Genomic DNA, 16,707 nt, shown 5'->3' with positions numbered 1-16,707 from the left:
TTTGGCACTGATGCTTTCTTTACAACATGGAGTGGCAACATTAGTGATGTTAGCTGGCAGTCTGTTGCTAGGATGATGGGTGTTATATAAATTTGTATAAATGAGCAGAGATCGTCAACGATCTGAGATGCGTGTGTGCCAGTGTGTGCGTTTACCTAAGTGGCAGGCTTTTACCCTGTATGAGGATCACTGAGACTTAAAGACTTAGTAAAATAAGAAAAAACTACTTTATTTATAGAAATGCATAGTAGATAGGAACAGCATACCTAGTTCTAACTAACTAACTAAGTTGGAGGTGCAACGCCCAGACATGGTATTGCCCTCATGGCTCAGGAGAGAGAGCAAAGACAAAGATGTCTCCTCTCTCTCAGACAGTCGGAGAAGAGAAGAAAGGGTGGAAGGAGGAGGGGCAGATAAGCCTCCCTAAGCATATCAGTCTAAGGACGGAAGGAAGTCAGTCAGAGCATCACAGGTAAAGGTAGTCAAGCCTAGCCATCTGGAGGACCCTAACTCTATCTCCCTTCTGGAACATAAACAAAAGAACAAAACAGGAGTTGCTCTTGCCTCACTTCCAACAATGGGTACACTATTGGCCCTTTTAAAGTGACTAGTAGAAAGCATTTTGACACACAAAAAACAAGTTTGTGAATCTGAATCCACACTAGCCTGGGGAACATGTAAACCCTTAATGTCTCTCAAATACCTACCAATGGCATCCAAGATCCATCCCACTGTGCCGTCACCACCACAAACTAGGATACGGAAATCTGGCACATCCCGGAAAAAGTTCAGCCTGGAACAAACGCACACACAAAATGGTTTAGCACCAGATTCCATAGGTGCCTCTCAGTCCTAATTCACAGCCACCCAGCAATAGATCACAAAATTCCTCCAGCTCTGCTTATTGCATGTTGCATTTCCCACATGCAGCCTCCTTTATCCTTCAGCCTACAAAAAATGTGAATCATGGGCAAGTATCCCAGCAGGAAGACAAGGCTGACATGTACTGAAGTGCACAGCAACTCACCCAGGTCCAGGGCCCCCCTTCTGTAAGTTGTAGACTTGCCGTGGATTGAGGAGATATTGAAATTTCCGCAGCACCCTGCCAATGAGATAGGACAGAGATGGCCAATTGGAAAAGACATTGGTCAATTTCATAATACGCTTTGCCAGAGAGAACCAATTTTGGAATAGGATTACAGATGACTAAATTTCATACATGGGGGATATTCAACTAGTGACCTACAAGCCAGATCTGGAGCTCTAAGCAATTTTAACACACACACACACACACACACCTGCAGCCCTACCACACGTTACTCATACTGTTGTATAAGGGATTACCCACAGTTACTCTTGAAATGAAAAGAAAGAAAAGTGTTTCCATGTTGTTGTTGTAAAACAAACTGCATCTAACCATCCAAAAGCAAAATTGGTGTTGATCGTAAGGCACACATCCTAGAAAAATAACCATCAATGCCTCCTTCCACCCCATCCCATTTATACTTTAGACCCATTTCCCCTCTCACCTCTCTCCCTGTTTCCCACCACTCTTGGGATTGACAAAGACAAGCAACGGGTGAGTGTCAGGCACTGGGATGATCTGTGGAAAGAGGGATGGAAACAAGAAAAGGCTTGGGACATCAGATTGGCCAATGGCCAAATTCAGTTGCCGACTCCTATGACAAGCAAATAGCAGTAGATTCAGCAGCCTAGATTGCGGGGGATGGGTGGGGAATGGAGAAACAGGCATATAAGCATGGCTGGGTACAGCAGAAAGAGAATCACCCCTATCCACCCAACTGTAGTTCTTCCCTTTGCTACAAAGCCTTGCTTTCACAGAGGTCTATGGACAGGCAGGAATATGCTTTGTGGGCCCATATATATGACAAGTTTAAACTAGTTTTATCATAGTTTTTCCTCCTGTCCCCTAATCTCTTGGGCATTTTAAATTCTGCAATAGCCTAGGGATCATTAATAATTATTTTGCAGTACCTTGCCCAAAACTATCATAACCCAGGGTCTTCAGAGGAAAGCTGTAGCAGTCAGAACTAGTTTAGGGTTACAGTAGGGCCCCACTCATATGGCAGGTTCCGTTCCAGGACCCTGCCGAAAAGCAAACATGGCTGGAAAGTGGGGCCCTACTCAGCTGTAGTGCATGAGCTCCCTGCCCTACAGCTGATCGGGAGCTCCAGCTGACAGCGATCAGCTGGAGCGCGCGAGCACCCCGTGCTCCAGCTGGCAGGGATCAGCTGGAGCACGCGAGCTCCCTGCACTCCAGCTGACAGGGATCAGCTGTAGCATGCAATCAGCTGTAGATCGGGGAGTTCGCGTGCTCCAGCTGATCCGTCAGCTGGAGCGCGCAATCAGCTGTAGCATGGGGAGTTTTCGCGCTGATAGGTGGCTGGAGCTCACTGAGCTACAGCTGATCACCCCGCTGGCGCCACCGTATTAGCGGAACACCGACAAGCGGGGGCCTACTGTACAATGCAATTGAGCCCTTTGGCTAGGGATGGAATTCTCTCCTTTTTTATATTTCCTTTTTAAGTGTGGCCCCCTGGTGGTTGTTAACAATCAGATTCCTTTTTCCTGTGATATCTTTTCATTTTTCTGATCTCCTCTGATTTGTTTTTCTTTGCAGAGAATTATCGATACTATAATAGCCATTTATTCACCAGTCTTCACTGGTCTCAACCGTTATTCTGAACTCTGTAATGATTGCCTGTTTACATTTCTTTTCGAGTGCATTTGCAGAGCAGATTAAGGCAGATAATCAAGTCAGTGTCTTCCCCCTGCTGCTTACAATGAAACACCTCATTTCCTCCTTGCTCCTTTCTGTCTGTCAGTTACAATCAACACTTCATTGGTATCAGTGAAAGGGAATACACATTTGAAGAGCTCACACAGAAAGTAGATAGATAAAAGTATCACACTATCTATGATTTCAAAGCAAATTAAAAAGAATTGGAAAAAAGAAGAATGAACTGGAAACCAGGCACAGAGAGTTGCTACAGTACTTCAAAATTCTCTCCACAAAGATAGAGAATATTAGAAATAATGATCAATTCAATGACAAATCCAATTACTGCAGAAACTGAGCCCATCACTACCTCTGACCCAGCAAGTCTTCTGCTCCAGCAAGAAACAGCTGCTGAGGATTTGGCTGGGTGGCAGCATGCAAGGCTGAAATTGGTTTGAACTTAAGCTGCATATAAAAAAACTGCACTGACCAGAACGTATATTCCATGTATTCTCCATTCTGCACTAACATCATCCACACATGGCAAAAACAGCATGGGAGTGGCTCAAATGAGTTTCAGTTTAAGGGAAGGGAAGTTTTCACTATCATCTAACCTCCTTCTCATGACAATTTGCTGGCTTATTACTATCATATACTAATACAAAAGGTATTTCTCAGGAAGGCACAGGACCTCAGTGCCAACTGCTGGGTACCAGCAGCCAATAACAGGGGCATGGGAGAGCCTGGCCCTCCTTCCTGTCCCCAAGCTCACCCGCAATGCTTGCCCCTCAGGGGGGGTGAAGGGCTGAGCTGGCTCTTCTGAAGGGGTCCCACAGACTCCGTTCTTCTGGCTGTTCTGTCGCTCCTGGAACACAGAAAGGGACAAGAATCTGCAGGGGAAGTGGCACCACAACAGCATTAAGGCTGTTTCCAGGATGGAAATCCTTGTGGTCAAATGCCTAAAAGGAAGGCCCAGTAAAAAATAAACAGAACGCCCACTCTCAGCACAAACTAAAAAGCCTATTAAACCCACAGAGCATTGCAGAGTCAGCATTAACATATTATCTACCCCCTTCTTTACACAGCTACGTGAACTTATATGTGGATACATATGCACCCTTTCACATACTAAGCCAAAAATATGTATTTAAAAACCTTAAAAATAGTTTCAAAATTACTTTGGTGCACAGGGGTTGAAGGAATAGTGCGTTATGCATCATGGGCATTCTCAGCAATGTAACCTGCATCCAAACATACACACAGGCATTGCAGCAGCACCGATTTCTAAGGGTTACAGCTTGAAGCAGTATGGGACATTGCAGAACTACTTGATCAGATACTATGGTAAGACATGAAACAAACGGGTATACTATGGGCAATGATTGCTCTACAGTACTGCCTCCAAAAAATTGTCAGGGCACAGTCTGTATGCATGGTTTTTAGAACAGTACTCTCATTCCTACCATTTGTGTCCACCATGTATAGGTGTGCTGTGTGTGGGGGGTGCATTTGCGCACATGTACACACATCTTGCATGTAGTCTATGTGTCTCAAAAAGCCCCTTGCTCTCACCAGCACAACAGGGTAGATTGCCGAAGGTGGCAAGATATGGTCTCGGAGGATCCCACAATCACAAGTTGAAGGCATGAGAGACAGGCACTCGTCATGGATCTATGGAGAGATTAAAAAAAAAAAGTTTCTTTTGAGTTCCTCCCAAAATGGAAAGGGTGCAGAGATGCCACCAAAAGTCTCATACACTATATCTTCTTTTCATCTTGCACACTGGTTCAGGATCACTATTTGTTATTTTGCTCTCTGAATCATGAAGCAAGGCAAAAAAGATGATCACTTTTCACTGATATAATGAGAGTTTTGCCTTTATATAAAGCATTAAAATTTCACTAAACAGAAGAAATATTTATAATGTTATGCTCTAGGCAAGGAAGGCATAAACTGGTTTTATATGATTATATTTTATATTTGAAACGGCAAATACTTCCATGAGAATAAATGCAATTTGCTAACAAAATGGTATCTGTGGATGTTCCCAGCCTCTATAGTTAAATGCAGTTTTCTAAACTATCAGATATTACTACAGCTTGTTCATTGACGTAATTGTCTTGTACATGTATATCTTGTAATGGCCAGATCAACAATAATTGTATCTATCTACTTATCTGTTTTCCAACACATACACACACACACGTGTGTATGCGTTTTTAATCAGGTCTCTAGCGTGTATGGAGGGAGGGGGAAATGGTTAAACTCTACCTTCCCATGTACTGTGATCCAGATCCTGATCAGGGCCCCCCAAGTCTGCTGTTTTTAAAAAAAGCAAGACGCATGAAATGCAATGGCATTTCTCACATAATCTAGTTTGGTCCTTAGATAGACTAGCACTTTGTTTGTCTAACAGATGAAATTTCTTTCTATATAAAGCCAGTTCCTACCATTCTGTTACACTACAGTGTGACAATAGAACAGAAACCCAGGATAGGGCTGCCCAGATACAAAGTTAGCCCCAATCTCAATTATGCCCCAAGTGTTGGAATATGTGGTTCAACTCGAACTCGTGGGTTGAGGCTGCATGGGGTTAACAAGGGTAGCTAGAGAGGAAACCTCCTGATTGCTAGGTAATAACTATCCTTTGATAAGATCAAAGATCTCCTGCTGACTCTCCCTTCCTGCTAGACTGATATGGTTAGGATGTTGACCACATCTTCCAGTCTCCTTCCTTCCTTCTTTCTCTTGAGAGGGAAAGCAGACATCTTCTCTTTGTCTCTCCCTCTCCTCCAAGCATGAGGGCAAACACTAGGCTTAGTGTTTGCATCTCCAACTTAGCTAGTTAGCTAGATGTAGAACTCTTTCTTATCAAATATGTACTTCCAGAATAAATTAGTTATTTCTTATTTTAAAGCTTAAAGTCTCTGTCTGACTAATTCCAGGGAAGGTGTAATCTTTAGCAAAGATTCAAATACACAAAGCTCACTCAGATGCTCAAATATCTAATTTCGCTACTCTGCAACAGCAAGTGCATCCCTTTACTTCTTCCCATATAAGACAATGCTTGCCACGGACTGCTAAAGAAAAAGTAAAAAAAGTAAGGTACAACACTTATGGATGTTTTTACAGTGAAGGCAAAACTGTCAATGCACCACAACAGCTCTCATTGACAGGGATCTCACAAAGACTGCAATGTGTTTCCATGTGCAGAATGTACAGAGGTGCACTGCTCCTCTCAAGAGTACTTGCATATAAACATATATAAGCCCTCTTTCCGCACATAATTCACCTATTATAACAATGGTAATTTTCCTGGTAGATAGGTACATTATCCAGCTCTGCCACTGGCTAAACCTTGAACATATTTTACAAGATGATCTAAGGGATTTTCTACAGAGAAGTCACTTCTGTATAGGAGATTATGTGAATCTTGCATGAAGTTCACTAGGGCTGCAATTCTATACAGGCATACCCCGCTTTAACGTTTGCAATGGGACCGGAGAGTATACTTTAAGCGAAAATAAACTTTAAGTGAAGCAATTGTCTTCACTTGTACTGCACGCAATCACCACTAGATGGCAGCGGCATCGTGCCAATAAAGTATATGCGAAGTGCATGAACGTTAAGCGGGGTATGGGGACGTATGGAGCATGTACGTTATAGCGAGGCAACATTAAGTGAAGTGACACTAAGCAGGGTACGCCTGTATGCATTTACCAGGGAGTTAAGTCTCAGTGAAGTCAACAGGACTTGCTTCTGCATGGACATGCACTGTAGGTGTGATAACATGCAGGATTCATGCATTTCAGACATTTGTGATATGTGGAGCAGCCTTAAGAATAGGACAAGTATTTAGCCTCTGTAGGGGTGTCTACACAACAAATTTAAAGTGGCATGAAACTGATTTACACTGTCATTTCTTATGCACAAGGATTCCTTAGGAACCATATTCCTCTTCATGAACTAAGAACCTCTCACAGAGAGCTTTCAGCATCTTTGCAAGAAAAGAATTTACAATATCATACCAGTTTGATGTGTAGTGTAGATGTACCCTGAAGATTCATTTCTGAAGTACAATTTAATAATGTGTTTTACAGAAATCCTATAAGCTCATATTTTATTTTTAAAAAATAGTTTTAAAAATGGGCTTCGAATCATCTCTGTAATAACACTGCATTTATAAAGGTTCTCCTTCCCACATGGTTAACAGGAATACCTGCAAGGGACCATTCTGGGGTCAGCCATGGCCTCACTTATCACATTCTGGCATATGGGACCATTGGTTGCATCCTAGCTGCTTTTCGCTGGGGAACTGCTGCTGCTTCACACACACATGCCTAACTAACTGTTGTTGTGTAAATTTGTATATTTGTTAAGCAGAGAATGGCAACGGTCTGAAATGCGTGTGTGCCAGTGTGTGTGTTTACCTAAGAAAGCAGGCTTTTACCCTGCATTGAAATCACTGAGACTTAAGTCTTAGTAAAATAAGAAAAGCTACTTTATTTATAGAAATACATAGCAGATAGAAAGGCATACCTAGTTCTAACTAATTAACTAAATTGGAGGCGCAATACCCAGGTTTGGGAGTTGCCCTCATGGCTCAGTAGAGAGAGAGCAAAGAGAAAGGTGTCTCCTCTCTCTCCAACAGTCTAAGAGAGGAAAGGGTGGAAGGAGGGGCAGATAAGCCTCCCTAAGCATATCAGTCAGTCAGAGCATCACAGGTAAAGGTAATCAAGCCTATCCATCTGGAGGACCCCAACTCTATCTCCCTTCTGGAACATAAACAAAAGAACAAAGCAGGAGTTGCTCTTGCCCCACTTCCCACACTAACAAGTCAATGAGTGCTGGAAGGGAGTGTCCTTGTCACCTAAGAGCAGAGGACAGTTTTTCCTCAGGGCGATTTCCCCACTCAACATGGATACCTCATGTTCTCCTAATCATGACAGAAGGAAGCGAAAGTTGGATTTTGAAATGCAAGAAGATAGATAATTGAGCATTAAGAGCCACTCCTGACATCTGTCACTAATGTCCCCAATCGGGGCAAAGAGAAAGACAATGAGAATACAAGCTCACCTTCTGATGGCACCAGGCACAGTGCATGCCTGTCAGGCTCTGAAAACTCTTGATCTTCTTTTGACACCGGTCACATTTACTGCCCTCACAGCCGCCTCTTACCCAAATGTGGGCTTGTGCCTGTAAGTGGAGAAAAGATGAGTAAATAAAAGCTGAGGAATGGGGTCTACTGGGTAGATCAGCAGAACAGGAACCCACCGCTCTGGAAAGAAGATCTAAAAGATTAGAGAAGGAAGGCCAGGATGGAAGCCAGGACTCCAGAGTACTTTGTTCCCCTCCCAGCTTTTGCATGTTGTTTCCTGACAGTTAAAAGAGAACAAATGTACTGCTCACTTGGGTAGGGTATCGCCAACATGTTACCCCTCTGCTGAAGAATTGCACTGGCTGCACATTAGCTACCGGGCTAAGTGCAAGGTTCTGGTTTTGGCATACAAAGCTCTATGCAGTTTGGGACCAGGACACCTGAAAGATCATCTTACCCCTTATATACCCAGTCGATCACTGAGCTCTGCAGGTGAGGGTCTCCTGCAGATACCATCTCATCAGGAGATCCGTTCTGTACAACATAGGAAGCGGACCTTGAACACTGTGGCACCTACCCTTTGGAATTCCCTTCCCTGAAATATTAGACAGGCGCCATCTTTGTTGTCTTTTCAGCAACTACATAAGACCTTCCTCTTTCAGCAATCCTTTTAAGTAGAGACCTTATCCCAGCCTGCATCTGTAGTGAACTTGCTTTTAAAGATTAAAAATAAATAAATTAAAATGTTTTATTTTTAAGCTGTTTCTGTTTTTTGGAGATGTTTTAAGACGTTTTTAGTGTTTTATCCCTTGTTTGCTGCAGTGCACTCCTTCTGGAAGGATGGGATAGAAATTTAACTTTAATAATAATAATAAAGCAAAAGCAAAAACTGAGGGACTAGAATTACCTGGGCTTTCATTATTTACTGAAACAAGGATTTTGGAACTAAAAGATTGGTAAATCTCTATGACACTGGTACTAGGGCCAATAGCCAAGGAGACCTGGAGGTCATGAATGAGTAGAGATTTGAAGGGTGGGAATAATTCCTAGAGATGTCAGGGATTAAGGCAATCCTGGAGAAGGGGAGGGAGAGGCAATGCTACCCACGTGGTCTTAGAAAAAATGAAGGGGGTGAAGGGGCAGATCCTGAGACCTCCTAAGGGAAGGCAGGGGAGTCCATATAGGGGATAGCCTTTTCCCTGGTTTTGGCAGGAGTCATGACAGAATGGAGAGAGACTAAGGATACAGTGGGGAAAAACAGAGACAGAGAGAGCCTCCAAGAAATCCTAGATAACGTAGACATAATGTAGGTTTATGGATGCAATCCCCTCCCTTGCCCACTTCACTCACACTGGTGTCACAGCGGCTCTTGGCATAGGTACTGATGCAGCTTGGTGGAGCTTTGCGGGCACAACGCTCGTGCACTGTATACTTGCAAACTGTAGGCACAAGAAGGAGAAGGATAGATTCATCGACATGCTGGGCAACTGGGACTAAATAAATGCCTCCAGTTACAAGCTGCCCTCCGAAATTCCCCCTATCACCAGCTGAAATAAGTACAAACTTATTTCAACCTTTCCTTTCCTTCTGCTCCCTCACCCTAATCCTTTGGTCAGCATCCTTCAAGCACAGTCACAAAGCACACCTCTTGGAGAGCAGAATAGGAGATTTTAAGGGATCTAACAGGTGGTGGTCAGTGCTAGTCCTATTCAGAGTATACCCACTGAAATTAATAGACATGACTAACTTACATTCATTAATTTCAGTGGGTCTACTCTGAGTTCAACTTGTTGAATACAGTCCAATTAATTTTTTTCACCATTAATATACATTGCCGTCTCTTTTGTTAAGAACAGAACACACCGGTTGTTGGAGGGAAGTTACGTTTTCCCAAGTACTCAAACTGCAATACTTTGTTCCTGAGACTTACACAAATCTTTCCTGTGATAAAACATTATTTGCCACTATTATTGCTGCATGCAATATCATGCCACTCCTGGATATTGTTTGCGATGTAGTCAGTGATGAGGAACACTAATTAAAGAGCAAACTCCCCTGTCCCATGTACATGTCATTTTGTGAATCATATTTTAAAGGAGTTTTGTAGATTTTTGTAAAGTGGCAGGCAACTGCTAGTTCATGAAAATCCTAGCTTTCTTTCTAGACACTATGATTATAGAAGAGTTACTGGTTTCTTGTTGTTTTTAAATAACAAGGGAGATGTCTGTAAAGATGCTAAGACAATAATGGAATTGCAGGGGCTTCCAGAGCAAAGGCAGATGTGTGCATGGCTTTCAAGGGTACGCATGTTTGCTCTCCAGGGGCCACAAGCAGTTTCCGATCTAGTCAATTTCACCTACAAGGGAAACATAAACACCACCTCCCTCCTCTATTCAGCAGTGTAGGCCATGCTGCTGGAAGCTCATTTTTGTCTCAAGGATCCTTTCAAATAAGGTAGAAGCTGGAAGAAGCTCCCTCCTCCCGTCCGCTGCCCCCAGTTCCCTTCATTCACAAACACAACATTCCCAAGTCCCTTTTTCACAGCAAGGGTGACCAGAGACTAGGGGAGCCCCATGCCGGAATAAAGGAGGACAATACCTCCACCCAAAGGACAAGCGAGCCACTCACAAGTGCAGCGCAGTCCCTGCTTGCGCAGCCCCAACAGCAGCGTCTCACACACATTGCAGTAAACTGGGCGGTTGAAGTGCTTCAGGCGCCAGAGGTGCTGCCCATCATCTTTCATGGTCTGCAGCAATGGAGAAAGTCAGCAGGTAAGACAGAGCTTTGTTTTGGCATCTGTGGTTGTTTTGTGGGTAGGAAGGGAGATATCAGAGACGTATCACTGGGTTGCAGGGGAGGGGGGGTTCTAGATGGGTCAGAATTTTGGACAAAGGTTGCCACATTTTCTTAGAGGTGGGGATAACATTACTTTAAAAATGTGCATGCGAGAGCCTGTAAATTTGCCCCCTTAGAATGAAATGCTACAGGAGTAACTATTTTTATTCAAGATTTTTGAAAAGGAGGAGTTTGCAAGCATGTCTCCCCTGGCCCCCTCCAAAAAAGAGTGCTGACTGCTCTGGAGAGAAGCACAACATAGAGCACGGGTGGCTAATCTGTGGCTCTCCAGATGTTGCTGGACCACAACTCCCATCATCCCTGACCTTTGACCCTGCTGGTTGGGGCTGATGGGTGTTGGGAGTGAACAGCATCTTGAGGGCCATAGGTTAGTCACCCACCTCTGGCACAGAGGTTCGCTGCATATGTGTGAAAGCTAAGTTTTTAGTGACAATGCAATGGGACAGCAATTTTGGTCTTCACTCTGGTTTTGACACAATCAGTTACTCACCAAACAGGATAGCAGTTTGCCAAGGAAGCCTTAGGCAAGACGAATAGGGCAGCTGTGGCTAGAAACAATTCCTGCTTCCTGCATCTGAGATCAGGGAATCTCCCCTAATCCCAAACAACAGTACTATATTCCAGTTCAGAGTGGCAGAGGTGCACGTCTGCCTTCTTATCTCAGCCCACCTCTTCTCTCCCCATCCCTCTCCCTTGCCCCCTTATGCACTTACAGCCTCCAGTCCAAGTAGCACCAGGAGGGGGATGGTGGTGGCACCACCACGGAGCCACTCAGATAGAGACACTGTGCCACTGCCATCATAGTCTATCTCTCGCATCATCTCCTGCAGGATCTGGATTGACGGGAAATTGGAGAAGAAGAACATAAGAAGAGTCCTGCTGGATCAGACCAAAGGCCCATCTAGACCAGCATCCTGTTCTCACCGTGGCCATCATGGGAAGCCCACACACAGGACCTGAGCACAAGAGCACTCTCCATTTCTGTGGTTTTCAGCAACCAGTATTCAGAAGCATGCTGCCTCCAACCATGGAGGCAGAACACAGCCATCATGGCTTATAGTCGTTGATAGCGTTATCCTCCATGAATGTGTCTAATCCCCTTTTTTCTAATGTAACTCTAAGAAGAATGCATGAGTTCTAAGAATGTATCAATGGGGAGCAATAGCATTACTTGCTACATTCCATTTGGCCTACGTTAGCATGCAAACCGTGCCCTCTTCCCCAACCATTTTCAAGAAGAAAACTGCTCTAGGACAAAGCCATTCTCCCTAAAATATGCATCAAAGAATCAAAATGTCCCCCTTCCATAGCAGCCACCCTAGCATCCTCCAGTCTCCTGCAGAAAGAACCCTTGTGACTGCAAAAATAAATTGGGAGGGGGCGGGAGAAAAATGTACACTTGGTCTCAGCCACACTGTCCACTGAAAAAAAAAGCAACAAGCCAGCATAAGCAGACAAGGGAGAGACCACTCCAGGAGGGCACTGCCATCCAGCAAAGGCAGATCTATTATATAAACCCCATTAGGGAGCCCCAGCTCATTTACCTCCAGTTCCTTCTCTTTCAAGTGAATCTGCACCCCACTCCATAGATGCATACAGTTTTGGCTCCATCCCCTTCCTGGTGTGAAATGGTAGGATTGAAGACAAGCCACCTGACCCAGCTTTCCTGTGTGCTCTATTAACCTCAGAGCCCAAGAGGCAACCAAGTTCAAGAGCCAGAAGGTGTATGTGCAGCACGTGTGTGTGTGAGGAAAATGTGCCTCGTGAAAATTGAGCATGGTTATTCTGCACTTACTGGCTTAAGCTCAGTGACGTCCCAGTCCAGATATTCAGCCACACGCATCATCTGTGTGATTATGCGGTCCACCTCCTACAGAAGAACATAGTTTAATGCCCACATTAAAGGGGAAGGCAAGGGCTCACATAAAAGGCCCAGGCATGTTAGAAACCAGGGGCATTTAGAGAGACAAATTCAGGAGTCAAGAGTAGTTGACAAGAGGTGTCCCCTTATCACAGATTGGGATAAGATAAAGATAGCATCTTATTGTGGCTTGCTCAAAACATGATTGCTAAATTTGTTCTACCAGTGATGAAAGAAAACTTCACTTGCTGATTTTCTTCCTTCATGAAGTTGTTAAAGGCACAGGAGCCCTGTCAGGAAAAAAGTGGCAACCTTATACAGCAAACCACAGAGGTGCGTATGGAGATGACAGAGGCTGTGAATACACTAGTTGCCTATAGCAAAGTGTTTCCATTAGCCACACCTGGAGGGGGAACAAGGCTGATCTGCCAATCAGTTGCAAAATCTTTTTGAAGTTGAATGTTTAAAAAATGCACTCAAGCTGATCCTATCAGGTTTTCCAGTAAAAAGGGGTGGGGTTTGACTAGTGTCACGTGCCCCCATTTTCAGAGAGATGGAGACGCACAGGAACCAACAGAACAGTGAGTGCTTCTACCCCTTGTCTCTGACGTTAGTTGGATTTGGGCACACTACAATGCAAAGGGAATATAAAAAGAATTTGTTCCCTCCTTCATGAATTTCCTCTTCCAAATACAGCATATGTGAAATGGCAGGAGCAAAAAGGGCTGGAATCATAGCCCAGATGGAACCCTTCTAGGTGGCAAACTTGATGGTAACGTGGAGGTCTGCCACAGAAAGCAGAAAAGGTGGGATGCTGAAAAGCAAAGAGCAATCTTTCTGTGCCGAGGTAACAAGAAAAAGGCATCCTGGGAGTGTGTCTGTATGAGCACAAAACAGAGATAGCTATGAGGAAACAGGTAAAGCACCCACAAAAGAGGAAAGGAAGGCTGCAGATTTTGGGTACCACCAAGGGCAGGACAGTGGGAGACAGAACTGCAGGGCACAATGTACCAGGAAGTTCTCTTGTGCAAGCCCCACTGAAACAAAGCTTGTGCAAGAGAACTTTCCTGTAGAAGTAGGTTGGCTCATGGCAATTAGTGCATGTGTGTGCCACTAAAAAGACCTTGGGCCAATCTAGGTATAAAAAGCTCAGATTTCAAAATTTTTGTGGGGTGGAGGTGAGTAATCGTGGGGGGGGGCAATGGACTGAGCAGGTACTGCTTGAATAGAGGAAGAGGAAAGGAATGGGAAGATGAGATCCAATGCCAACAGCCCACGGTAGCTTATGAAGGTCTCATGCTACTCACTGAACTGTCGAGCAGGCCATTCCCATCTTTGTCATAGAGCTTGAAGGTAACTGTGGGAGGAGAAAGGAGATAAAAAATGGAAGCTTCTGGATCAGAAATTGACAAGGACCTGCAGCTCTGTCATCACCCTTCTGGTACAGGCACCCTCCCTGAAGGCCACGTTTCCTCTGGTCCCTTCACCTAGCCTTATCTTACAGAAGCAAAACACATCGCTAAAGCAGTCTTCCCCACAGGTTGGGGGGTATAGAGAGTATAAATTGGAGGGTATAAATTTCTTTTCCCCTGCCCTGTACCACTTCAAAGAGATTTAAAATGGCCCCTTCCACAAATATGTTTCTTTATTCAATATATATCCCACCCCTCCTCCCAAAGGAGCCCAGAGCAGCAAACACATCTGTAATAAAATAGTACAATTAAAAATAAAATAAAAAAGCATTTTAAAAGCAATCAAAAGGATCTTAAAACATTTAAAAACAATACAGACACTAAGGTATTAAACAAATTTAAAAACAGATGTAACTGAATTATGTGCCTGGATAGGCCTGCTGAAACAGAAACGTTAAGCAGGTGTTTAAAACAGTATAGTGAAGGTGCCTAATGTCAATAGGCAGGGATTCCAGAGCACAGTAAAAGGAAAGACTCCTTGCAAATGATTGGCTTATGGAGGTTGGATGGATTTTATCCTTTGCAATGTTGACTTTTTTATATATATATAAAATGGTAATTTTCTTTTTTTGTTGTAAGCTGCTCTGGGTGGGCACTGCCCAGAAAAACAGCATAGAAATATTCCAAAATAAAAAATAAAAGGTAGAGTTACAGACTAAAAAGAGCTCCAACAGAATGAGGGATGTAGATCTCTTGTGTCATACGACTGGAGAGACTGGATTAATGTGACTATCCAAGGATGTCAGAGAGGACTATCACTTTTGAATATCTTGCATTGAATAGTGGGTTAAAATTAATTAAAATTCTATGATTCTATGCTAAAGTAAGTATACATACATTTTGAGGATGCCCCATGAAATTGAGTGTGTGTGCATGCATGCGCATGTGCACACGCATGCATGAGTGTGAATGGATCAGTTGTGTCATGCCAGGGATGTCCTAATGGCAGCAAGATGATGAGATGAGGGCATGTCTGTCCTGGGAGAACTGCCAGGGACAGGTTTCCATCAGAATTAGTTCATCTCATCCCACCCTCCCAAAAATCAGGATCTGAGCTGAGGCCTTCAAGCTGCCTCTTTCTCTCTTGATCATTTCTGGTACTCACACTCCAGCTTGTCTTCCGGCCTTCCACCTTCCAGCAGGGAGAAGTAACAAGAGACATCATTGACGCAAACAAAACCACTGGCTGGAAGACAGAGAGGTTTGGGGGTTAAGATCCATCAATAATCTTTCATCTTAGAGGCTGCTAGATATTCCCCCTGCATTCACATTTATGCACTGCATAAAAAAAGTCTCTTGAGAATTTTTTTTTATTTCAAGCTACACTTTATGAATTGTCATCACCAGCTGTATCTCATTGTTTTACTGTTCTCTCGTGGCTCATTCTAAGGGATTCAATTGTTGTTTTCATACATTTTATAATTTCTGTAAGCCACCTTGCAAGGATGTCTATCCTAAAAGGCAAGTGCGCAATTAATAAAACAGTTGCCAAGCCCAACACTTCACACAGCTGCGTACATACTATACATTTAAAGCACATTTCCCCCCAAAAAAGAATCCTGAGACTATAGTTCACACCTAAGAGAGCTACAATTCCCAGCACCCTTAACATACTATGGTTCCCACAATTCTTGGGGGGGGGATGTGCTTCAAATGTATGGTGCGTACACACACAAAAAAACGCTTAAGCACAGCGCTCTCCCCTAGTTTCGAAGCATTTGGGTTTTTTTAAAAAAAACTATCAGAGGATGTACAAATTCCCCCCCCCCAATCCCTCACAGGATAAAGGCAAGACAATACAGTAGCGTTTCCAGTGGAAGTCTCCTTACCTGATTGCATGCCTGGCTCTGCTGTGGCTTGCCCTGCTGTGGTCTGGAAAGACATGAAGAGGTGGCAGCAAAGTTCATCCGAGATCTCCTCGGTTTCCAAGTAGGTTTTCAGGAAGAGCTTGAAGCCCTCGAAGTCTATTGTCTGGGAAGGACATCAGCAGAAGAACAAAGTGAGTCAAGCAAAAGAAAAGAACGTGACTAAACGCATCCTGTTGGGTATTCACAGAGCAAGGATTTGAGAAATTCCAATGTTAGTTGTATTGCAAGGTGATGGAGAATGGAGAAACTACCTCTTTCTGTCCACATTTTAATAAGAGTGAACACGTAATATCCTTCCCATTGCACGGTGGCTACTGGATTAGTGCACACAGGAAGGGGTCAGATAGGTAGGGTAAGAAACCGTGGTTAAGCAGGAAGGAACACTTGGTGTGCATACAGCAGGTTCAGGATAAACTACAGGGGAGCTTTGGATTGTCAGGAATGAGTATAAGAAGGGAGACGGAAGTGGAGACTTAGCAGGTTACTGGCTCAGTGAATACCAGGAATGTACTTTATTTTGATTTCAGCAAAGCAGTTGATGAACTTCCCCATTATATTCTGGTTAGCAAACTGGTTAGATGTGGGCTAGGTGATAATACCACCAGGTGGATTCACAGTTAACTGTTCCTCATCAAACGTATTAATTAATTAATTACACTTATATCCCCCCCTCCCAGTAGGAGCCCAGGGCAGCAAACAAAAACACTAAAAATTCTAAAACATCATAAAAACAGACTTTAAAACATATTACAATAAAGTATCTTTAAAAACATCTTAAAAGACAGCTTTTAAAACCTATTAAAAAGCAAATC

The 16,707-nt window shown here is 43.6% G+C and overlaps 1 protein-coding gene across 2 annotated transcripts in view; it reads right to left on the bottom strand.

Moving 5' to 3' along the window:
- DGKA (diacylglycerol kinase alpha) overlaps positions 1-16,707 on the bottom strand; it is a 77,825-nt gene that overhangs the window by 24,832 nt on the left and 36,286 nt on the right. For both annotated transcript variants that reach the window (XM_061615473.1, XM_061615474.1), the window contains exons 4-16: positions 15,857-15,998; positions 15,133-15,213; positions 13,863-13,912; positions 12,490-12,564; positions 11,408-11,527; positions 10,467-10,584; positions 9,189-9,277; positions 7,817-7,936; positions 4,313-4,411; positions 3,513-3,605; positions 1,530-1,603; positions 1,028-1,102; positions 708-793 (exon numbers count right to left, since the gene is read on the bottom strand). In XM_061615473.1, coding sequence (XP_061471457.1) covers positions 708-793; positions 1,028-1,102; positions 1,530-1,603; positions 3,513-3,605; positions 4,313-4,411; positions 7,817-7,936; positions 9,189-9,277; positions 10,467-10,584; positions 11,408-11,527; positions 12,490-12,564; positions 13,863-13,912; positions 15,133-15,213; positions 15,857-15,998 — 1,222 coding nt within the window. The remainder of the gene's footprint in view (positions 1-707; positions 794-1,027; positions 1,103-1,529; positions 1,604-3,512; positions 3,606-4,312; positions 4,412-7,816; positions 7,937-9,188; positions 9,278-10,466; positions 10,585-11,407; positions 11,528-12,489; positions 12,565-13,862; positions 13,913-15,132; positions 15,214-15,856; positions 15,999-16,707) is intronic.

The sequence above is a fragment of the Rhineura floridana genome, chromosome 3 (genome assembly GCF_030035675.1).
Source record: "Rhineura floridana isolate rRhiFlo1 chromosome 3, rRhiFlo1.hap2, whole genome shotgun sequence".
Lineage (NCBI taxonomy): Eukaryota > Metazoa > Chordata > Lepidosauria > Squamata > Rhineuridae > Rhineura > Rhineura floridana.
Note: the sequence above shows the minus strand (reverse complement) of the source record. Positions and strands in the feature narration are given on the sequence as shown.